This window comes from Schistocerca americana, chromosome 10, assembly GCF_021461395.2.
Source record: "Schistocerca americana isolate TAMUIC-IGC-003095 chromosome 10, iqSchAmer2.1, whole genome shotgun sequence".
Lineage (NCBI taxonomy): Eukaryota > Metazoa > Arthropoda > Insecta > Orthoptera > Acrididae > Schistocerca > Schistocerca americana.
This window is the reverse complement of record NC_060128.1, coordinates 188,613,401-188,639,546: the sequence shown is the minus strand read 5'-3', so window position 1 is coordinate 188,639,546 and position 26,146 is coordinate 188,613,401. Positions and strand designations below refer to the sequence as shown.

Here is a 26,146-nt window from a genome sequence, read left to right as displayed (position 1 = left end):
ACATGCTATCTGTGTGCATGAATTGCCACCGACAAACTGTGGCCAAGAAACAAGTAGACCACCCTGTTGCAGAGCACTGTACCCAACACGACATCCTTCATTTCAGTGACTGCTTCACAGCCTGTGCCGTATGAATCCTTCCCACCAACACCAGCTTTTCTGAATCGCGCAGATGGGAACTTTCCCTGCAATATATCGTACGTTCCTGTAACCCTCCTGGCCTCAACCTTCGTTAGTCATTGCCCTCACCCATCCAGCCCCTTCCCTGTTCCCATTCCAGTACTACACAGCCCTCATTCCATCATCGCTCCTTTTCTGCTATCCTCTTTACCTCTCCCCTGCCCTCTTTCTAACCTCCCAACTGCACAAAGCTGCCCTACCCTCTCTCCACCTCGTGCCTGCAGGCTCGCCAGCAGCACTTCACTGTCCCCCACCCCTACCATACTATCCCTCCCCCTCCCCAGCCTCCTCCTCATCTCCACCCAGCTGCCATCACCTCATGCACTGGTGCTGCTGCTCGCAGTGTGGCTTCAGTTTCAGGCATGTGTGTGACAGGTGTGTGTGTGTGTGTCTCATCTAGTTTTGACAAAGGTCTTACTGGCTGAAGGCTTATTTGTGACAGTCTTTTATTGTGCCTATCTGCGACTAAGCATCTCCCCTATATAATAAGTGGCAACTTTCCTCTTCATTGTATTGTTATTGACAAAGGCCACATTGTTGCAGCCCAGCACGAGCATCTCCAAAGTGGCAAAGACAGTCATTTGAGTGCATGCACACTCCTGTGTGTTCCCACGTTCACCTGACAAAATTGTCACTAATGACTGTAGCGCACATGTGACCTCGAGATTGGACTGGGAATCAATGGAAATGTCTCCCTTTCAGGTGAATTTTGTTCCTTCTCACACTGGGCCGACAATCGTGACCGAATACATTCTCATTGAGGTGAACAGCTGTTAGAATCTAATATCATGCCGGAGGGGGCAGGATCGTGCTGCGGGGGACATTTGTCTGCACTTCTGTGGGACGCATGGTAGTAATCGAAGGCACTGCAACAGCTGCAGACATTATTGTGAACCACCGCATCCCTTCATGCCCGGCGTCTCATCTGTCGGCAGCAGCATATTTCGGCAGGGTAACTGTCTGTGTCTCAAAGCCAAAATGGTGCTACAGTTGTTTGTGGAGCACTATAGTGCTCGACAGGACGACATCTGCGATGTTTTTGGCACCAGCTCCACGGTCACAAGCGACTAGCTGTAATTTACAGGAATTGTGAGATCTGTATGTAGACATCTGCTGTCATGTACCACCAGAAACCAAACGACAACTTGTCGAATGCATGCCACGCAAATAGCTGCTGTATTGCAGTTCAAAGGGGTAGTGACTTTTAAGCAGATAGTGATAATGTTTTGGCCCATTAATGTGCATTATTGTACAGTAAAAAATAGTATTGTTTGGCATGTGTATGTCAGTCTCCTCCTTTTCACCAGTAAATGATTGAGGTTCATTTAAAATATTGAGTTTGGAAGCAAACGGCAACAAGCTGTAGGTAAAAGAGCGTAATTCTGCAAGTGTCCCTGGTACATTGTTGTAGCAGTTGTCATTATTTTTGTGGTCTTCAGTCAAAAGCTGGTTCAGTATAGCTTTTGTACTATTATGTCCTGTGCAGGCCTCTCCATATGTAACCGCAGCAGCCGATGTCCACTTGAACCTGCTCACTACAGTACAGGGTGATTTAGAAGTAACAGCGCACACTTCCTTGGTGTAATGTATGTGTCAAAATGAGAGTAAAATGTTAAATAAAGATTTATGTGAAATTTATTTATTCTGAGTGATGATGCATAATGTCATTTTTGGTAGGCATTACACCACGGGCAGGGGACTGATGACCTAAGAAGTTAAGTCCGATAGTGCTCAGAGCCAGTTGAACACCACGGGCCAGTACATGCTTTCGGGATGTCGTGTTGGCCTGCATGTCAGCTGATATTGTATTGTACACTCCTCTACGCTGCCTGGTTGATTCTGGCACAAAATGCCTTTATTTACTTGACTTTTTTGTGGCCTGTTGTACTGTATGGTGGTTGCCCTGGTACCAGATGTAATACATACATTCATTCTGTCAGTAGTTCTTAGACGGCAGTTGATACGTACGGTACGATGGCGTACCCAAACAGTGCAGCAGAAGGCAATGCACGAGCAGCTAGCTGACGGTATATGAAAATGCTTCCAAACAGAAAAGTACCAAACCATCATGCTTTCACAGCTGTGGACAGGCACATAAGGGAATACGGCATTTGTGTTGTGCCACGGGTAGGTCTTCCTCAACTGGATGGACTGGGTATTGAGGAACATCCTGTAAAAGGTTGAGGAACATCCTGTAAAAGGTAGATGCAGATCCAGCCATATAAGTGCCGCTGTCAGGGTTCCTCAATCAGCTGTATGGCGCCTGCTATGCAGACAGCAATTCCACTCTTTTCACCTGCAAATAGTATACTAGCTGACACCTGTAGACTACACTTGACGTCAGAATTTCTGTCAGTGGTTACTTGAGTGCTGTGCTGCTGTTTCGTGGTTCGGTCATCGAGTACTGTTTACGGATGAGAGCCTTTGTACCCAGGCAGGTATCGTGAATGTTCATAGTTTACACGTGTGGACATTTGAGAATCCTCACATAACTACAGTAGGGTGATATGGAAATCATTTTGCAGTGAACATTTGGCGCAGTGAAGTGTAGAGCCAATTAATTGGACTGCAAGTTACTCCACAGTACCTGATTGGTAGAGTGTGTGACGTTTGCCTGCTTTATTTCATCGTCGATTGTGCCTGGTGTCGACGTACTGTGTTGTGATACTGGCTGAAAAATGAGGGTGGAAGTTCAACGCTGACTACTTTAAATGAAGTAGCTGACAGATGCACATTCGCGTTTCGCAGTTCTTTACTTTCACAGTTCACAACCCCCAATAATACACAGTTATATGGCCAGTGCTCTGTTGTTTAACTTTCGATAAGCCTCATTAATAGGTTGCAGGCAAGCATCCACATACTGCTACAATAGGTTACTGTTAACATCTACGAGCAGTAAAAGCCTAACCACACATTTCACCGTCTTTCAAATAAATTGAACAGACACTGTCATTGTTTTAACACATGGCCTAATTGTGTTACACTTACATCACAGTCAAGTTAACTCGGCCGTGGACTGACTGTCTCGGGACAAAAAATTGGGCCCTTATACAGGGTGTAACAAAAGGGTGCGGCCAAACTTTCAGGAAACATTCCTCACACACAAAGAAAGAAAATATGTTATGTGGACACGTGTCCGGAAACGCTTACTTTCCATGTTAGAGCTTATTTTATTACTTCTCTTCAAATCACATTAATCATGGAATGGAAACACACAGCAACAGAATGTACCAGCGTGACTTCAAACACTTTGTTACAGGAAATGTTCAAAATGTCCTCCGTTAGCGAGGATACGTGCATCCACCCTCCGTCACATGGAATCCCTGATGCGCTGATGCAGCCCTGGAGAATGGCATATTGTATCATAGCCATCCACAATACGAGCTCAAAGAGTCTACATTTGGTACCGGGGTTGCGTAGACAAGAGCTTTCAAATGCCCCCATAAATGAAAGTCAAGAGGGTTGAGGTCAGGAGAGCGTGGAGGCCATGGAATTGGTCCGCCTCTACCAATTCATTGGTCACCGAATCTGTTGTTGAGAAGTGTATGAACACTTCGATTGAAATGTGCAGGAGCTCCATCGTGCATGAACCACATGTTGTGTCGTACTTGTAAAGGCGCATGTTCTAGCAGCACAGGTAGAGTATCCCTATGAAATCATGATAACGTGCTCCATTGAGCATAGGTGGAAGAACATGGGGCCCAATCAAGACATCACCACAATGCCTGCCCAAACGTTCACAGAAAATCTGTCTTGATGACGTGATTGCACAATTGCGTGTGGAATCTCGTCAGCCCACACATGTTGATTGTGAAAATTTACAATTTGATCACGTTGGAATGAAGCCTCATCCGTAAAGAGAACACTTGCACTGAAATGAGGATTGACACATTGTTGGATGAACCATTCACAGAGTGTACCCATGGAGGCTGCTGATAGTGCCTGCACACGCTGTACATGGTACGGAAACAACTGGTTCTCCCAAACAGTGACGTGGTCAACGTTACCTTGTACAGCAGCAACTTCTCTGACGCTGACATTAGGGTTATCATCAACTGCACGAAGAATTGCCTCGTCCATTGCAGGTGTCCTCGTCGTTCTAGGTCTTCCCCAGTCGCGATTCATAGGCTGGAATGTTCCGTGCTCCCTAAGACGTCGATCAATTGCTTCGAACGTCTTCCTGTCGGGACACCTTCGTTCTGGAAATCTGTCTCGATACAAACGTACCACGCCACGGCTATTGCCCGATGCTAATCCATACATCAAATGGGCATGTGCCAACTCTGCACTTGTAAACATCGCACTGACTGCAAAATCACGTTCGTGATGAACACTAACCTGTTGATGCTACGTACTGATGTGCTTGATGCTAGTACTGTAGAGCAATGAGTGGCATGTCGACACAAGCACCAAAGTCAACATTACCTTCCTTCAATTGGGCCAACTGGCGGTGAATCGAGGAAGTACGGTACATACTGACGAAACTAAAATGAGCTCTAACGTGGAAATTAAGCGTTTCCGGACACATGTCCACATAACATCTTTTCTTTATTTGTGTGTGAGGAATGTTTCCTGAAAGGTTGGCCGTACCTTTTTGTAACACCCTGTACATCCTCACAATAATAGGCACTGAAACTACACATTATTTGATGTTTAATTTACAGAAATCATAATTAAAACCTCACTCCTTCAATTAACTGCATACATCGAAAAATTGGTTCGTTTTAACAGTTTCTTCTACTACAAGAGTTAGGCCGAATTATTTGTTTAAATGATGAAATTAACAGATATTGTAACCCAAAAAATACTTTTGACAAAACTGTTGATTACTTTGGAATTAATTAAGGGCTGGCTTTGCTAGCATGTTTTCGAATAGAACCAAATTGATCCTTTAAGACTACTATTAGTTGTTTCTCCAAATGTTTACAATTAGTACAGAAGTTATATTTGTTTATAAGTCAACAATAGAATTTCAGTTACAAAACAGTTACTGATTTCACCCAATAATAATACTAACTAGGAATAGTCAAAATGAATTAGAAAATCAATTACATACATAAAACTAAGCACAAAATTAGATCACGTGTTATATTCTTTAAAACTGAGGGCCAACCTTTCTCTTTTATGAAAGTGCAGATTATACTCCAGTATGTTAATGATAATTAGTCAGACATGAAAAAATGAATTTTAAGGGGGCATATAGTAAAACAAGAGGGGAAGTAAAAATATCACAGCTTGCTTCGTCAAAAGGGTATTGACAGTTTTTGGAACACGAATTGGACGATTTGCTTCACGATGTCCCACTTGCTACACAAACCAATTTACAGTTAATGCGTGATTGTGCTGCTGCACATTTCAGTCGGCAAGTGAGAGAGCATCTCGATGTTGCTTATCCTTTTAAGTGGACAAGTTGTGCAGGACCATTTGCTCGGCCTGCCAGATCTTTTGACCCCTGGACTCCTACCCTTGGGGCCATCTCCAGGAGCTCGTGTACGGTGTTGCAAAATGTGGCACAATTACAGCAGCAAACTGAAAATTGTTGTACAACTGTGCAGAATGAGATTGACAGAGCCAGCAACAGCTAGAGAGTGATAAGATGTCGAACATGCCACTGTCTTTGTCTACCTGGACATCAGTTTGAACACAGTATGCAGTAAAGTAGGAATCACAAGGGTAATGAAGACACCACAAAAGTAATTCTTCTCAGAAAGCAATGACATGAAGGGATCCCTACTTTACTGCATAACTATAAAATAAAGCAGTTTCACACAAAACTTCATTTAACATTTTATGCTTATTTTGATGCATACATTATACCCACAAAGTGTGTACTGTTACTTTTCAATCACAAAGAATTGTGATGCACTTGTGATCATTACTCAACTGCATATATCTGGAATAAAGCAATCAGAGATTAACTTTATTTAACATGTTTCTCTTATTTTGATGCATACGTTACACTCACAGAGTGTGTACAGTTACTTTCAGTTTCTTTTGAATCACTCTGTACATATTCTTGTTCTCTGTCTACAAGTTTTACCTTACACACTTCCTTCCATCACCAAACTGGTGATTCCTTGATGCCTCACGATGTGTCCTGTTCTACCGTATCTTCCTTCGTCGTCGGTTTGTTGTTGTTGCGGTGAGGCACCGTTACACCAAGTGGAAAGGCGCGTCGATTTTAGAGCATGAGATACGGTAACCTTAAGTCATTGACAACACAGAACGGTCACCGTAGCACCTGATTCCAGAATAGCTGCAGTAGTTGGGATCTACGAACTACCCCCTCTTGACCAGGTCCCCAAAACTTAACTCGTAACGAGATCCCTTCGAAGCAAATTGTCATAACGATCGTCTATAAAGGCTTCGTACAACGATAAGAAATGTTACAGTTTATGGAATAATAACAGATACGACCAAACTGTCTTGTTTCTTCCGTTTTATTTAACGTAACTTTGTTCACAGTTTTATTTCGCATTCACCACTCATTCACACTCAGATGTGGAGTATATGCAAGTGCCTGAACCCTAACTCCCAAGTTCCATCGAAACCCTTTGATGAACAGTTTTGGTTTCTCGATACCAACAGTCAATGATAATGATACAGTATTTTGTAATTGACTCTTCTAGTTTAGCCACCGCCTCCACGAATGTTTGTTAGGCGTAAGACAATTACACACTTTTCTCTCCGATCCGCAATTATTAAGAGTTCGCGTAAAAGTTAACGTTTTTCTCCTTTTCATAAATTGGAGCCCCCTCGCCCTGTAGGTGTACTCAATTTAATGACCGCACTTCGCTATCCGCGATTTCGTGTAACTAAATGTTCTTTTGTTACTCTGATTGTATACCATAGTTATTTAAAACTCGCCCCTATATTTTTCACTACGCACAATTAGCACTGCTTTACTTGTTTATTTCTAAGAGTAAACGAAAAAAAATGACGCCATATCATTGGCTTCGTCAATATAAAGCAAAACACCTCAATATGCCCAATTTTACCTCTTCTTATAGGATCGGCTACCTTACTCATTAATTTACTACATATTATTTCCAATAACACTAAACAGGTATCGCCGTTATATTTTAATTGTATTCAAAAGCATGTTATTATTATTATGACAGACCAAATCATAACAAATCGCGCGGCGTGCGTTTTTAACGATAGCTTTACACTCGTTCAGCCTTTATTCATGCAATATTATATATAAATATACAGACAGGGCCGGAAGATTGATCTCTCTACCGTAACCAATAGAGGCAAATACGCTATTCAAGTTCCCGTTACATCCATCTTGACTTGTATTGTTACACTGTAAACTAATCTCTTCCTCTGGTCCAGTTGAACCATAATTTTTTTCCCCCAGTTCCATTCAGTGCCTCCTCGTTAGTTATCTGAGGTACCCATCTAATATTCAACATTCTCCTGTAACGCCATATTTCAAAAGTTTCTCTGGTGCATACGGATCCGTAAATCTAGTGACCTTTACTACAGACTGAATCGAACTGTGCAGTTATAACTTCTTTTGCATATCTTTGTGTATACAGTCATTTCAGCATTTTCTATTTCATAAATAATTGATTTCAGGTGACTCTTTTAGAGCCAAATGCAACGTCTGATGTTGTTGTGGAAGCTAGTGCTCCACCTGCAGAGGAAGCCAGCTCTGCAGCAGAAGATGCCGGAGACTGCATACGTATCAGACTGAAGTACCTCAACGACGATCAGAAACTCGTCGATGGCAAGCTGAATGAGCGGTTGGGGGAGTTTAAAAGGTATTTGAAAATATGTGGAATGAGTTTTCTGTGTATGAAACAAAATATCATCAGAAACTTTGTCAGGCCAAATCAAGAAATTTATAACTTAGGGTTGACATTAATTGGTAATGCCCTGGGGTGGCCGTGTTGGATGTGATATGCCCTCGCCTTCCTCTTAGCTTGGAACCGAGCTGCGCATTTAGTTTTAGGAAGAGCAACAGTTTAATGTGAATTCTGAACCACTGTGCCGCTGGCATTTTTCACATTAAAAAATGGTTTCCAGAGGTGAAAGAAGCGAAAACTGAGAGGAAAAAAGCCGTAGGACTGAGGAATGAACCCTGAATCTTTTGATTTGAAGTGTGACAAGTACCCCCTTCACCACACTACATTCATTTTTTTCATCTTCCAGTTTACTGCCACATACCATCAACATAAGTTTAAGATTCTTCCTCAAATAGACTCTAATCTGAATACCAAAACATATTATTTTATTGTTGTTCCTTTAGTTTCGTGTCTCTCAGTAGGTAGCCAACAACTTTGAAGTGTATTGGTATGTTTAGATGCTACCATGTGCATCCTTATACTGTAGAACTCTAGACATGGGTAAGTGTTTCAAGTTGTAGAAATCTTACTGATTTTGAGATTAATGATACCAAAGTTATCTTTATCATGCTGGTCCAGATGTGTATACTGTTCTCTGTTACTGTACTTACATTTAATGGAAGAAGGTTGTAACTTGGTATTTGTGGTAAATCAGTCTATGATGTATGTATTATTGTTGTTGTTGTTGTTAAAGGTGTTAAAAAGAGTTGATATTCTGAATTACAAAAGAACACAGTATGTTATGAGTGTGCACTGTTTCAAAATTTCCTGAAAGATTAAAACTCTGTGTTGATTGGGACTCAAATTTTGGGTCCCTGTTTGCCTCACAGTTGTAATTTGCCAGGAAATTTCGATCATAAAAATATTTCAAAAATTGATAAGGGAATTGTGTACTTACAAGGTGATCCCACATTTTTGGATATTTCTTATACATGCCGAGGTAATGTATATCAAACACAGAATTGTCAGGGGGATATAACACATAAACAGTTATGGAGTTTCGCCTCGTCAAGTCTTTCATCACAGACTTTAAGCTCAAAGATAATGAAGTTTAATCACCACACCTGCTTCCTTGACAGTTTGGCCAATAAAAAATTTTCAAAGTAGAGGCAAATTAGACCTAGAAACACAATACTCTCAGTATGAAGATGAGTGTCTGTTCTTTCGGACATGTCCGAAAGAACAGATACCATTGGTGATCTTGCAGCTCTCGAAGAGTAAAATTACAATGAAATCCACACCATTAATTGCTTACAGGTGTTGATAAATATCAACAGGACAGTTGAAAATGTGTGCGCCGACCGGGACTCAACCCGGGATCTCCTGTTTATCTGGCAGACGCTCTATCGGACTGAGCCACTGAGTACACAGAGGATAGTGTGGTTGCAGGGGCTTATCTCCGATCTTCTTCAGTGCAGATGCACTCACATTGCTCAAACTCTTACGGGAATTGGTAGATTGACTGCCGCGAGTAATGAGTATAGTTGGCAGGGGTGCTACAAAGGTAGAGTGTGAACAGTAAGTTGGAAGTGTGGGTCTTACGTGGAGCATGCCGCAGATAAGTCCCTGCAGTCCACTACCCTGTGTGTCCTCGGTGGCTCAGTCGGCTAGAGCGTCTGCCATGTAAGCAGGAGACCCTGGGTTTGAGTCCCGGTCAGGGCACACATTTTCATCAGTCTCCGTTGATATTTATCAACACCTTTAAGCAGCTAAAGGTGTGGACTTCGTTGTTATTTTTTATACTCTCGTGCAGCGCACGCAGTTACCATCTGCATACTGCTGAGGTGGGATTGAACATAACCCTTTCCAAGGTAAATGTTAAGTCTGATAAATGGAGCATGGTTGGAAATGTACAACTCAAAAACACACTACTGTACACTGTCAGAGAATTCATCTAAATTTTCCGGCATATAAATATGATCTTTCGACACATTGAACTAGACTGGCAAGCGTTTCTATTATCTACAGCCAAAATTAAAATATTTTTGGTCAATCTGTCCTCCCCATTTTTCGTTACAGCAGTGAGTACTGTACATTTTACGAATATACAAGGCAGAAACTTAGAGCTGTGCAGCAAGGCATGCAGAGGTGTGTGTTGGGATTTACACAGAAAGATGAAAGAATCACAAAAGACACAGGACCAGTTATCGATGTCATGGACACCCTTGGAGAGAACAGGCCTATGAAATGGCAATGTCTGTGTTGTCAGAAGGAATTACGACTGATGAATAAAGGCGGTGATGGAATGGAGTTCAAGAGACAGACAGATCATGAGGAAGACAGCCAGAGCGTTGGCACAGAGACTTACAGGAGGTCGATGGAATCAGCTGTCTATTTCGCTAGACCATTACTCGTGGAAGAATTAGTTGCAGGCATACCTGAGTTCAATACTTGGAAAGGCCATGTCATTTAATGATGGACATGGCTGATGATGATGATCTCTTCAAGTATAGTAGACTTCTATCAGTCCACCATCAAACAATCAAGAACATCAGATTTTCCAACACCATCCTCTCAAGTTTGAAACTACTTGGAAGTCTCCACTACACATCTGCTACTGTTGGATTCAATCGACATTGTTTGGAATCAATTGGTAGCATTTGAACTTGACAGAGCTTATCTCGGCTGTTACCACACACAGGTTCAGTTCATTGTTTTGATTGAAAGCTGTTTTTTCCTTGCAAACTAGGATCCATACTACTGTAGCGAACGTAAATATTGAAGTAGCTTGCGGAAGTTTTATTGATATTTAAGCAGGGACAATGTTCTCGAAACCAAAACCTTCTACAAGTTCCAAATCAGGAGAGAAATGCAAGTACATAACTCTGACCATCGACCAGAAATTGGAAATCATCAAATGCCCAGAGAGAGGTAAGAATAGAAATATTTTGATGAATTAATTTAATATTGGTTCATTGACCGTTTACTGACTAATGTAGTTTGATTCTCAGTCTGTAAGACCAAGCGAAGTGGCGCAGTGGTTAGTGCACTGGACTCGCATTTGGGAGGATGACGGTTCAATTCCACTTCTGGCCATCCTGATTTAGGTTTTCCATGATTTCCATAAATTGCTCCAGGCAAATGCCGGGATGGTTCCTTTGAAAGGGCACGGCTGACTTCCTTCCCCATCCATCCCTAATCAGATGAGACCGATGACCTCGCTGTCTGGTCTCCTCCCCCAAAACAGCCCAACTCAGTTGGTAATAACTGAAAAATTGGCTTTCAGGCACATATTAAGAAGCCAAAATTGGAACAGTTGGATTTTACATTATATAAATGGCTCAGTGCAGTACGCTCTGAAGGAAAGTTGGTAACAGGGCCAATGGTTATTGAAAATGCAAGGAAATTCGGTATTGCAGAAACTGAATGCAATTTTTCTGATGGTTGGCTCAGAAACTTCAGGTTTTGGCAAGGAATTTGAAGACCTCATGTAACTGGAGAAACTGTTTCAGTGAACCAAGACTCAGCGGATAAATACAAAGACAAGTATGAAGAAATAATCAGAGGTAATAATCTAACAGCTGATCAAATTTACTAGGCTGATGAAAGAGACCCACTCTAGCCAGGGGTGACAGGGAGAGGAGGAGGGGGGGGGGGGGGGGGGCGAAGAGAGAGAGAGAGAGAGAGAGAGAGAGAGAGAGAGAGTTGTGCTATGTGCTAGTACAATATGGAAGCCACTGAATAACCCCTTTTGTAATTGGTAAAGTTGGAAGAAAGCTTTAGAAATCTCAGTACACCAGAAGACAGCAAGCCATCCCTCATTTGGACAACTATAAAGCACATCCACTAGTAGCTGAGTTAGTTTTGGAAAACTATTTACAACATTTCTGCCACATAATCTTAATCAATGATTCAGCTCTTGAATCTAGGGGTAATCCAGAACTTTAAATGTTTTTATAGGGTCTCTTTTATTCACAGTCTGTTAAATGCTGAGTGTGATGTTACAGACTTTCAGAAAAAGTTTAATATACAAGATACTGTGCATGCTGTAATGCCGCCATAGGCTCGAGTACAAAGTTATTTTACGATGCTGTGGGAGAAAACTTTGGCCAACTGCAAATCCTGTTTATGATCCAACATCACAGATTGTCGAGGAGGAACGGCATTTTGAATCAGTGTCTGAAGTTTTGGACATTGTATGAAGTGTAACCAGTAACAATCCTTTGGAACACATATCTGAAGAACAACTTGCAGAGTGGATGCAAATGGATAATGATGAACCTTTTGAGTAGGAGGACATTATCCAAAGTGTAGTAAAACCTCAACTTATACAGATACTTGAAGAGAGTGACTCGGGTGAGAAAACAGGAGGAGAGGAGAGACTCAGTTGGGCAGAAACTGCAAAGTCCGTAGATAAATTCAACACTTTTGCTGACTGTATACTAATTATAATGCCTCTGAAGTTGTTGGTTTACTTATAATTAGAAATAACTTTTGTGCCAAGTGACAACGATTCTGAAAACAGAATGATGTTCAAGATTTTTTTAAGCCAAACTAAAATATTGTACAGTACATTTATTTAACTAAATGTGTCGAATAAAAATTTTGTACTGGTCTAATTTTGAGCTAAAGTTATTAACTTAACAATTCTGCTAATTGACATATTACTGCAAAACACCGTGTTACAGCTACTTTCACTGTATGGCTTAGCCTATACCAGCAGTAAGAGGTACTTCCCAATAATCCGGCATTTTTGATAATCTGCCATGGCCAGTCTCAAATGTACCAGACTATCAGACTTCTACTGTATATTGTAACACCTTATCAAAATATCTTTTAAATTTTTAATACCTTTAACTGAACTTTTACCCTCGTTGTTCAGCAAATACAGGGTGGCCAAAATAAAAGAAGCCTCATGTCTTATAAACAACATACAGACAATTCACTCATTTACTGTAAATTCAGAATACAGAGTAGTAAATTATTGCTATGAAAAACAATGTACTGAACATTCCGTAGTTCACAAGAAGAGCTGAAAGTGTTCACCATAAACATTGACAATATAATAATCTTTGATACACAACTCTTGTTTCTGGAAACTTTTGCCTAATCATTTGGTACAGTTTCGGCAATTGCATTGTGAATGTTTGCTTTTAACTCTTCAGTTGCATGCAGGTTGTTTCTTACCCCACAAACAGAAATCACAAGTAGACAGTTCGGGTGGTGGTGGTTTGGGATGCCATAAATTTTTGGAAACTGTACATTCTTCTCTGAAAGTTTCATGGAGATTTGACACGAAAATTGAAATATGCACTGGAGCACAATCTTGTTCGAAAAACGCGCACTCTTGTTCTTCCTCCAATGGCTGTGCTATGAATAGTTGCAACAGTTCTATTACATACATGTTAGAGTTCATGGTGTTGTTAAAGAAAATGGAGTCTACAATCTGTTGGCCTAAAACTGCACACCCGACACCTACTCTCAGATCATGCAGAGGCACCCCAAAGCATTCTGTGGAATTGTCTGTTGACCCATAGTGTGTGTTTTGAGAGTTCATGTACCCAATAATGTGAAACCAGGCCTCGTCTGAGTTGAAGAAAAGATTTGGATACAGATAACCATCAGCAACATTGTGAATTACCATTTGCAATATTGTTGTCATTATGCGTAATCCGTAGGTTTTAACTGTTTGCTTCACTCTACTTTGTATGCTCTCATATGTAACAACCTCAATGTCTTCTAGCATGATATTCATTTGATGTTTAGTTGGGAGAATAGATACGTAGTTAATTTCCGTGAACTTCTACCATAGACACATTCAGTATTTTCGGGTGAAAAAATTTCCTTTACATGGTGACATTGGTGTTACTGAATGAACATGTTGCTCTAAATGTAGTGATCAGTTTCTCCACAACACTCCTTGCAAGAGCAGCTGTCTCTGGATATTTTGTCATGAACCTATCATTTAACATTTTAAATGATTTATGTAAAAAAAGTGATATTATACACTTTTTGATTGTAAAAGACATTCTGTATAACTGTATTCACAAGCTTGAAACTGCCTACTGCCATCACAGCACTGATCACTAAACCACCACTCGACATAACGTGCCACTGTTTGAGCACCGCACCAGCATTAAGAAAAATAGCAACACTCAGATAGCTTCAGATATCACGTTCAGTATAACACGGGTACCCTCTTTTCCTGGCCACCCCATATATATCAAACTTTCACAACATTTTTTCTCGTTATGTTCGTAACGACAAATGAAGATACTCATTTATTGACATGGGCTCTGCTCTCATAGTACTTTTTTTTTTTAAATTTTCATATGGTTTTTACCATTATTTCCCAGTTTTCCTGCAAGCTGTAAAAAAAAGAAAAAGAAAAAAAAAAGGTGATCATTTTTGAGAACAAGACTGGTTGGTGTGTTACAGGAGGCACTTCGCTTCTGAGCTGTCGGCAGACAAACTGGTGCGGCTGATTTTCAACGGGCAGGTGCTGGGCAGTGACTCGGAGACCCTGCGACAGCTGGGCCTGTTCGACAACTGCGTTGTGCACTGCCTGGTGCACACGCCGCGCCCAGGAAGCACAGGTAGGCACTGTGCCAGGCTCACATGGTAGAAAGCATTGCAGCTGTGCAATTTGGTGCCAATTCCTTTGCATTTTCCATTAACCTGTGTAGTGCTGAGTTTACCTTGTGAGACCATAAAGGCCATATTGCTTCGGTGCGCAACTCTGAGCAAAACAGAAGATGGAACTGGTTCTTGTCTCTAATAGGTTGTCGCTACGGTAGCTGTTCTGTAGTCTGCTAACTGTCGATCACTTGGTTATTCTGATTTTGATGTAATGCCTGTCGATAATGTCGATATTTCAAATGGAAACATTGTTATTTATGGACTGTACAGTTTTCAAATTTGTTTGCTATTGGTCAGATTAAACTTTTAAGTCATTATTAAGCAGTCAATAAACATACCAAAACACAGACAGAAAAATATGTGGGTGTGTGTGTAAAGGAAAAAAAGACAAATAGCAGTATTTTTAATTCAACACAGGAAGCAACCTTCTACGTCCATTCAGATAACCTCTATTTAGCGCGTCACAACACATGTAGTGTGGAAATTAGCCCACCCACACATGTGGAGCCAGTTACAAACATTACTGTGATCTGCATCAAATAGGAACAGAATGTTTATAATGCATGTAAAATATGGTTTAAGTATGTATTGAACAACAAACCACTGGCAGTCCACATAATTTCATGCACCAACATCAAATTTATTCTAGTGATGTATCCAAATGCGGATGGATGTATCCAAATGCAGATGGAAGTACAAAACAGTGGTCCCAATGTACAAAAATGTGGACATTACATGAGAACAAGTTTGAGATTGATATATGAAGTGATGTGGATTCTCTGTGGTTTGTTGTTCAATAGATACTTAACTTAAATTGTACATGGTTCTCCCATGTACATTATAAATTAGATACAAAACTCGCATTAGTGTTTATCATAAAGTTCTGATCCTTTAAAGTTGAATTTCTGTGTATAAAACAGCTTCAGATGTCTGATTACTTTGCAGATGAGTTTGTGTGTTATAAATTTACCGTTGAGCACGCTAGCAGGAAAAAGTTAAGGAAAAATTTCAAATTTTGTTTAAAGTGTTTTGGAAGATGGTGTGGAGCATGTCCATATCTCACCGCTGACTTCTCGTATCAGCCACACTCAGTTGACAGCAACAAGTGTATGGGCCTGAAGATGACGTCATTATAACGTTGAAACTAGTTGCCAAAATAAAATTGACACCTTAAATACAGCTGGAGGAATTTCTTCATTTTTAATATAGAGAGCTTAAAGGTGGGCCATCCTCACTGTAAGACTTGCCCTACGCACCATCCTCCCACCACCTGTATCAGCCCTTTAATTGGCAAAACATATGCTTTCGAAAGTAGAGCCACCTCTGAAATAACAGACATTGCATACCGGCTGTTATGTAAACACTGTTTGGGCTTCTGCATTGGTTTGAGTATCATCAAATTATCAGTTAGGATGAATGGGCATAGATAGGGGGCATGTACTGGCAACACACAATATCCTGTTGCAGACCAAGCTCTACAACATGGCAGTTGTGACCTCTATTCCTATTTCACCACATGTGCCATCTGGATTCTTCCTCCAGACACCAGTTCCTCAGAACTCTGCCGTTGGGAATTGGCATTACAAAATGTTCTCAGTTCTCATCACCCACTTGGCCCTAATTTATGTGTTTCTTTGCTCTCTGTGTTTCTTCTCAGTAACTATTCCTTTCTTCGCTTACTTTTAATTTTCTCTTATTTCTGACATCTCTATTTTCCACCTCTGACATGTACAATGCACTTAGCTTTCTGCTCATCTCTTGCACGATGTTTTGTTGGTAAGTTCTGTCTTGCATAGTACCCTAGCTTCAACCTTTAAGCTCTCAGGTTTTCAAATCTCATCTGGTGCAGTCCCCAACAATCATTCTTTCCTTCTCATCTCGTCCAGTAAATTTCCCATGATTTGGCCCTTCAACACTTCTGCCAGGAGATCGGACCACCAGTTCAGAAAGCTTGTGAATATCCTTAACTTTCATGTGTGTGTGTCCTGCTGCCGCTTGGTGAGTAGATTTATCTCTCTGGCTACATTATATTTCCAAAAATTGACAATTTTTTGTCAAATATTTTAAAAAATTTTTGCAGTTTTCTGTAGCATCTTTTTTTTTCTAGAGATTGTATAGTAGTATTTGTTTCTAGAGATGTGTCTGTGATTTTGTAGCAGATATATGGAGGCTAATAACCTTTATATTTTCCCTGAATATTCTGTAGAAATTTCTCATTTTATTTTCTATTGAAGTCTTCCTCAATTTCATTCAGTGTACTTTTGTCATATGACGTTCTCACTCTTCTAGTATCTTTCAAGGATTTTTGTAGACTTCGTGGGAATCCTGGCATGTTTCTGTTGTTATGTTACTGCTAAACTTCTTGCATGCCTCGATTCTTAGTTCAGTAGTCTTGATTCCAAGTTGCATTTTGTGCGATGTTGATCCAGATGCATTGGCTTTTGAACTGTCTTCTGAAGGTTTCCAATTTTCTGTCATATTTTGATTAATTTTTGCAATAATTTTGTCTTTGAAGAATGTTATAGTTTACCGCCAAGAGCTTATGATAAAATTTCTTTTTTTTGAAAAGCCAGTTTCAATCAATGGGCCATCTCAAGTTCATGAAAGCAATTTTCATCATCGTACATGATGCTCCGTGGACTGATTGATTGTTCAGTAAAGAAATTGTATCAGCAGCTCTTGGTAAATTAAGACCTTCTTTAAATATTTAGTAGTTGTGGGAGACTACGTTCTTCAGTTATTATGGGTTTGTTCTTACAGTTTTTTCATTTCTAGGGATTAGCCTAACACTTACTTGTAGCAAGTGAGGTCAGACTCAAAGATTCTTTGCATGTTTCCACATCCAGAACTTCTCTTATGCTTCTGTTTGTTATGCTAACGATCTGTTTGGAATTCTCTCCAAATGTTTTTGGACATTTTACATGTTGTGAGTTTTTGTCTTGGCTTTTGGAATTCTGTTGACATAATTTTGAGAATAATGTATGAGATTTTCCCCATTCCTGTTTGTGGCTGTCTCTGAGTGTGCAATTTACTTGTACTTTTTCTCTTTGCATAGTTATGCATTAAAATCTCCTATTACAATTTTGATATTTCTTTCTGGTGTTTTGTGTTTTTGTTATTTCTCCACATGTTCCCAAAAGTCTTCAATTTTTTGCACTTTCGTTCTGTTGCAATCATTTGTTGGTGCATGTGTGTTGATGATCATGTATTTTTTGTTTCCTGATTAGAAGGTTATTGGGGAGATAGTTTCTGATAGGGATTTAAAATCTGGGATGTTGACTATAACTGACTTTTCTGACAGCCATTTTCCTTTGTATATCCTGCAGTCCCCCAACAGTTTGTCATGATAACCCTCTGCCAAGCCATATAACTGCTTGCATAGTGGCCTCAGGTGGATCAACACATCATTGACTTGCTCAATTTGTGAACCTCTTTTCTATGAATAAATTTTCTATTTTTTCTGAAATTGTAATAATTTTTTTGTCCCTACATGTACATCACATCTAATGACTTCTGTCCAATTTGGATAATTCCTTCATAGTGTGTTTTTAGTGTATTTTGCCTGCCGTGACTATTTCATTTCCCCAGCATCACCCATCTACGCTTTACACATTTCTTTTATAAGTGTCACGTGTTTTATTCTGTGTTTTGGTATATTAATAGGTTGGTTGATAATGACTAAAAAGTCAAAATTGCCTGGTTGCAAATAAATGTGAAAATTGTACAGCAGATAATATTTTCATTTGAAAAACATATTGAGGCTGTGGATTCGTGCAGACAAAATTATGTTGGTGTTAGCAATATGAATCCACAAATAGGAATAAACATTGTGCGGTGAGCTACCTTATGTATTATCTGAATTTAGTTTTTCTATTTGTAATTGTTTTAGTAATTGTGTTTTGTTTGGCTCATCAAATCAGGTGTGGGGTCATCTTCTCAACTGCACTCGCAGCAGTCGAGTCTCCGGGGCAGCCTCACACTGGGGGGCGGTGACGCTGGTGTGGGCGGAGCGGCGGGGACAGAAGGTGGACGTGAGTGGGACCTGGGCAATGTGCTGTTCGCATCTCTCAGCCTGGCGCTGGGGGTGGCCTGGTACTGCCGCCTGCAGTACGCCCAGCTGTTCAGCGTCACAACGACCGTCGCACTCGTCGGGCTCACTGGGGTTGTCGCCTTCACTGTGCTAGGCACCTACATCCCGGACCAGGATGTCGTGCGCCAGTAAGGGGAGGAAGTGCGCAGTGCGGGCGTACTTTCCTACCGTCTGTCCCTCGTGACTCGAAAGTCACCGAGTGGAAAATTTTAAACTGTTATCAGAAACATGCGTACTGTATCTTCCATCCGAGATGCGTGAAGGTAAATACTTGTCAAGGAGAAGGGTAACTATATGGATTACCCACTTCTTTTTGTTCATAAAGTAAGAAACAATTATATCTCTGTTCTTCAGAGATTTTTTTTCTAAATGTCGGCCAGGTTTGCTAACAATCTGACAGAGCGATTTCGTCATCTTACAGTCACAAAGAACTTTCCACTGATGTGTGAGAGAATATGATGTACAGGCAGACAAAAATTGTGTGCTGAGTATGCGTTTGAACCAGGATCGCTCTCCTTGTCTTGTCACTTTTCTAATCACTATTATGGCTACGGTTTCTGTCACTTTTGGTGCTGTAGATTTCCATATTCTTTGCAGGTTGCACCTGTGAGGAAGGATGTTTGTTGTTAGAAGGTATATCATGGGAGACTAAATTTGTGCTGGTAATTGTAAGACTGAAAAGGATAATTTTCTGACAGTAAGGGGCAATTGATAAATACAGTTCCTCTCCTCTCCCTCCCACTCCCTTTACAGGCTGTATGATATTTCCACATATTTTATTTTGTATGCATTGCTTGTCAGGGAAGGTTTATTCAGTGCCATCTAGTAGTGAAGGGCTTCACGTGCAGCATTGTTGTAATGGAAAAGGTTGCAAGGAAACACAGTTGCATTGGGCATAAGTTGGGTGAAATTAAGGATTCTGCAATGTCTGTGTATGATATCGGTACTTTACACATCAGAGCACAAGTAGTTGGTTTCTAGTGTGGCTCAAAGCTTTCAGTCTCCCATGATGATTGATTTTTCATACTCAGCAGTGTAAAATTGTGTTTGGAAATGACTGTCAGACTATGACAAGCCACTGGTACATTACTGGAGAGAATTAATTCTGACTGTGTTACCCAAAAGGAAAATTTGATGTATACAGCACGAGTTTCAAAACAGTTTTTTCCCCCCTCCCCCAGCCTGGTTTCCTTGTTTCCTGTTTGTTTCATTCTCATTTCTGCTATATGCAACCACATGTGGTTGGAAAGTAATTATTCAGCACACATTCAGTGCATGGTTTCTGTTTTTGTTGCCATTATTTATGGTACATTAGTTGATGAGTACAATCTGCGTCTCTGTCATAGATAAGAGAATTGTTTGCATTAATATTTTTCCTCATTTTACTGCAGTGTACACATTGATGAGTAAACATTGGCATCATAACGAAATTAAGGTAAATTGCCCTTAACGAAAGGACCAGTTCATTATTTTTTTATTATTATTATTTTTAATAATGGATACGGATCCTCTGTAGTATATTACTAGTCTCAAAACTACAAAAGTTTGTTGCTGTATGTAACTTGTGACAGATATCATAAGACCTGCAATATCCAAGTGGCATGACTTTGGAATAAATGTGTTTGTGCTGTCAGGTGATTATGTTATACTTGATACACAGAGGGGTAAAAGTTTTCATTTTTTTAATGTGTAGTTAACACTTGAAGAAGCTTTGTTATTCTCTTTCCTCTAGTTGTGAATATAGAGAGACTGAAAAAGTTATTTAGTATCACAGGAAAACTGTCTCCTCTATTTACTGTAAATACATGTGAAATAATTTATATATGTATATTATTGTACAATATGAAGAGGATGTAATTAAGGACTGGCATGTGTGGAGTATGTATAAATATATATATATATATATATATATATATATACATCGTTGTTTTACTGTTTCTATTATTTTATGTATTGCCTTTTGTATCATATTTCAAGAGAAAACTCTAAAACTGAAATTCCTACCCTTTGAAATACAATCAGATAGATTAAAGAGCAATGTGTTTATTTCCCAATACACAGTACATGCATGCATTTCTGAAATTTAGAAAGAAAATGACATAAATTATAGTGGTCAATAAATTTAGAAATAGGCACAAAATATGCAGTTCTGTTCACGTGGGACCATTGCTTGTTTTGTTGCTGAAGTGTAGATTAAAATTTCTAAGATGTGGCAAGTGCTAAAATTTTTAGCCATTGTGTTGAAGAAAATGTGTACATAGTGCAAATATCAGTGGAATTTTCTATGCGAATTCTTGTAAGTACAAGCATGTTAAGGTTATCAAGTTTATTTGTGAAGCTTGTTTTAGTAAACAGTATTCTTCTGACAATAAAGTTGCTGACAAAGAATTGCTAATATGGGCAAATTCTTATGTACAACTGTGACACAAAAACAAACACTGTATGTGCTAACATTTGAATTGTTAATGGAGAACTTTATTGCACAATCTGTAAAACACAACCAAATTTTATGTACAGTGTCATAACAGGATACAAATGTTCTGTCATACATATTCCATCATTACTAAGTTGTTTGTTCTCATTTTTAGTGCTTTATTTTCTGTCACAGATCCATTGAAAGATGATGTAGAATGCTGTAGTTGATCCATTTTCACAAATATTTTTCAAGCACATATAAAATGTCACAGTGCCATTACACCTGTGGTCTAATTTCAGAACACAAAATTTAGGAATGGAGAATTGACACTAAAATGCAAGACAGGTACTTATTCACTGGTTGGTAAGAAGTTAATACAGTAATGGCAAATCATCTGTGGAATATACCAAGCAGTGTAGCGCAGTAAGACATTTAATTCTTGAATGGATCAAGGGACAAATACCTGTTTGGCAGTGTACATGTATATTCTTCAGATTCACAAATGAACTAAATTTCTGAATGATTTTTTTAACACATCAACTGCTATGAGGCCCCCTGGTGGGCACAGCAAAGGTGCAAGCATGACGCCATATACTCTCCTCATGCCGGTGAGCCCACACTCCACTCCGTTTAGTATTATATATCTTTCGATGGTGGGTAAATTTCCAAAAAACAAAGTTCAAAATGTCGATCAAGGTATTGTGTATGATTTCCTGTACACCAGCATCGCCTCCAATGAAAAATAAAAATGAATTCACAGTACTGAACTATATGCTGTAATAAACTGAGAGGAGCAAATGGCCATCGGTGGGCGCATAGTGTCAGGTGTGAACACCTGCTGTGTCCACTGACAGCTGCACGGAAGTTGATGTTTTAAATATGGGGGTGGCTGATTTAATTCCTTTTTCGTGTCCATTTCTAATTAGCTTAACACTGAAAAGAATTTTACACTCGTACTATCTTCCAGGGTGGGACGCAAATGATACGAGTGAAGATGACTGTTCCCCCATGAGTTGACAGTCCGCATGCTACCATGTGTCGCAGCATAACTCTGGAATGCCTAAGACATCTGGTCACAAATACTCCACTGTCTCCTCACCCCCTGAATCTCTTCATATCGAGGCATGCTTCTATGTAGAACTGGAACAAGCAGTCACATGACTGCCAATTGCAGCAGTGGGGTGTGTGTGTGTGTGTGTGCGCACCAGTCAGTTAGATGGAATCAGCACAGTGAAACAGGTCAACATGGAGATGTGGCAGAGAGGACGTATTATATGGGAATGCAGGCATTCTCACTGAATTTCGATGATGAAGTCTTCTCAGGTTTTCAGTCGAGTCAATGCATTATTCTGCAACAACTTTTGGACAAGTTTAGTACTTGTTGTCTTCAGGCAATGTGTTGGGGTTTGTGTCCAGTTCGTACCTTCGCAGCCGTTTGACTGCAGGCTCCTCTGCCTCGTTTGCAACAGCTGGACCAATCGTGTGCCTCGGGAATGCGTGTCGCAGTGGTGAGCTGCCCATCTATTCTGTCCGCTGCCTTTGTTGCTCTCACATCAGAGCGCTTTTTACATATTCTTACAAGTGTTACATCCTGTGTGAAGCTCATTCAGAAATTGCTATTATGTTTGGATGTGCTCAAGACCACTCTGTGAAAAAAGGTGGCCAATTTGTAAGTGTGCCAATGTGGACTGTCCGACTTGTCTACGAGAAAGGCTGTGCCACTTGATGCACATACATCTCAAGTGGTTTCCGTGTGAACACGGCGAAGGGAATTTCACACAATGGACATTCATAGTTGGGTACAACACGAGACTATTTTGACCACGTGTCTAGCTGTACGTATTCGGTTCTCTGAACGACACAGAAACTGCACATCAGTTGGATGGAGGCGTGTGATGATGATGATGATGATGATGTTGAGTTGAGGGGCACTCAACATCATGGTCATCAGCGTCCGTACATGTTCCCAGTCTTTCCATTTCCAGTTTCAGCACTTCCCGAATAGTGAGATGGTGATGATGAGGACAACACAAACACCCAGTCCTCAAGCAGAAAAAAATCCCTGACCCAGCCAAGTGTCAAACCCGGGACCCTGTGATTCAGAGGCAGCAACACTAGCCCCTTGACCACGAGCTGCGGACAGCAGGTAATGTGATCCAGTGAGTTGCAGTTTTGCCTCTGCACTGGTGGCCCGTCTAGACAATTAACTTGTCAACTGCTGTGAGGCTGGCAGTGGCTACAGCAGAGCCTCACAGCTGACTGTGTGGCCCGGCCTGGCCTAGTGGGGAAACATCCCTCGCTGTGTGTTTGGAGCCGACATGTTAATTTTTGGTGTACGGAGGGTGGATTTTATGCTAGAGGTGGTTCTGGATTGTTTTGATGACGACTTGGACCCATTCATTCACACTGTGTAAATAAACATCCTCAGTGATTAGATGTTGCCCTCACTTCTACATCTTCTCGACGGGTATGCTGTGGATGCAGCCAACTTCTCAGACAATAACAGTGTTCACAGGGCTGCATGCATGCATTCCCAGTTTTGTGAACCCTTAAGCAGACTATTGCACCACTACCGAACTAAATCACCTAATATTAATCCCACAGAAAATGTTGGGGACTCTTTGGGCAGGGGGTGAAATATAACAATAATTATCCTTTCAGTCTGGGAGTGCTTTGGGTTTCAGTTGTCAGTCGATTGACTGCAGATGGGTGACATGTCTGAAGAAACTTACGGACTGTTCCTCACTGAACTGAGGCTTATTGAGTCTAGAGGCAGTGTTATCTGGGATGTCTAATTTTCCTATTGGAGGCGGTGTACCCTTACACAAGAAGGACCTATATTTTAACATGGGCACCAAGCTGTGGTGCAGTGTGGCATTTTTCTCATATACAAATAATTGCTAGAGGTGGTAGAGGTGATAAGTGACAGTAAAAATCCTAGGACTGGATGCCTAAAATATTCTGGAGGTAAAATACTAAACGAAATGAAAAGGATGCGAAGGGAGATTTTTAGAGTGAAGCTCAGTTAACAGTAGAATACGAGTGGAGTCTTCATGTTCAACCTGTACATCAAAGAAGCAACGTTGAAAATACACTGGTGTGCAAAACTTGAGGAGGAAATAACTTTCACACCATGTGTCTCTGCCAAGTAATATACGAGTTGCTCAATGAAACTGGGACCATACATAAGAAGAGCTGCTACAGTATATGCAGAAGGTAACTAAAAGAAATACCCAATGAGACAAACAGAAGTGACAATTTTATTCAGAGACAATAATTACACTGAAGTTACCACAATTTATGATGGCCCCCTGCACATAACAAAAGGAGTTGGGCATGGTTAATAGAGTGTGTAATCACCAGGGACGACAAAGTGTGCTCTACAATGTGATCCCCCGCTGGCCACAAGATTGGTAAGGAGTTCTTGTCGTAAGGTGTTTCATTCCTCCCACAGTGTGGTTGATAACGGCTGGCGCTCAATTGCTGCATATGGACATGCTGCTATACCTCAATAAAGCATCCCACATATGCTCAATGAAAGTCGAGTCGAGGTGTGTGTGTGTGTGTGTGTGTGTGTGTGTGTGTGTGTGTGTGTGTGTGTGTGGGGGGGGGGGGGGGGGGGGGGGATGGTAGACCAGTACATTTGCCATTTGCTCTCATTCAAAGAACTGCTCCACCTGTCCTGTTCAATGCAGCTGCACACTGTCATCCATAAAAATGAAGTTTGACAAATGCACCCCAGAAAAGATGTACATGGGGAAGGAGTGAAGTGTGACAATAGCATTCACTGGTGAGTGTACTGCATTCCGAGACGCAGAGGTCAGTACACCATGCCACATTATGCCTCTCCATTTCGTAATAGCTGGACCATCAAAAAATCATGTTTGACTATGTTCGTGGGTGCATTACATAATTGCACCTCTCGCCACATGAAGGTATGCTTAGAATCACTAACCAAGAGTGAATCTGCCCTCACCTGAGAGAAGCACGCGACCCCGCCCTTTGGTCGAGTCCCTCACACTCTCAGTACCACCGCAAATGGTGCCATCAATGTATGGGTGTCAACAGAACACAACTGTACTGGTCATCAGGCAGAAAGACCAAAACCATGCAGTCACTGCACGACTGAGGAGTGCGAGACTGTTTGCCTTGCAGTGAAATTTGGCTGCAATTGCACCTGCTGTTTTTTAAGTGGGGCCTTTCTTGTTGCCTGTTGCACAATGTAGCAGCCAGATGCTGTAGCTGACTGTGGACAACCACCTTATCTCCTTTGGGCAGCAGTGCCTGTGGTTCACAACACTCCCCGTGCACATGAAACTGCTGTGAGCAATACCAAATTCTGGGCTATACTCGTCCCACTTCGTCCTCATCCTAGTTTTTATTCTTCCCTGTATGCAGTCATCTGAATATTGCTGGGCATGTTATAGTGAAGAACACCACCAGTGTGAGCTTATCTGCTCATTGATTGACACACACTGTCTTTCCCATTCCAGCTGCCTCTTGTTGTGGTGCCAGCCCCATTTGGTGCAATAGTCACACTAATCTCAAGCTATGTGATGTCCAATTTTCTGTGCACGACTGAGAGACCTCTTCCAACATGCCCTCACACTTTCGTTTATTTTCACCAAATAGTTAATATGTTATGTTACTTTATCTATCTCAGCTGTAAGTTTTGCAATATAGTGTATAAGAAAGTTTCAAGGGTGGGATTAAAATTCAGTATGAAAGAACATCAATGATAAGATCCGCTAATAGAATTGTTATCCACGGTGACAGGTAAGAAGAATTACAGAACAAATTGAATGGAATGAACATACTACTGTGTACAGAATATATGAAAGATGAAAGTAAGAGGAGTAGCAAAAGTGAAATTAGCAATAAACTTAATACTAAAATTTGGAGCCACACAATAGACAAAGTGAAAGAATTCTTTCTACCTTGGAAGCAAAGGAAGACAAAAAGCAGATTAGCATAGCAAAGACAGCATTTGTGCCCAATAGGATTCCACTGATATCAAACATTGACTTT

The 26,146-nt window shown here is 40.7% G+C and overlaps 1 protein-coding gene across 2 annotated transcripts in view; it reads left to right on the top strand.

The window, feature by feature from the left end:
- LOC124552470 (transmembrane and ubiquitin-like domain-containing protein 1) overlaps window positions 1-19,926 on the top strand; it is a 58,133-nt gene extending 38,207 nt beyond the window's left edge. For both annotated transcript variants that reach the window (XM_047126746.1, XM_047126745.1), the window contains exons 4-6: window positions 7,765-7,949; window positions 14,412-14,569; window positions 18,533-19,926. In XM_047126746.1, the coding sequence (XP_046982702.1) occupies window positions 7,765-7,949; window positions 14,412-14,569; window positions 18,533-18,834 (645 nt within the window). In that variant the 3' untranslated portion in view covers window positions 18,835-19,926. The remainder of the gene's footprint in view (window positions 1-7,764; window positions 7,950-14,411; window positions 14,570-18,532) is intronic.
- Window positions 19,927-26,146: the final 6,220 nt, after the last annotated feature.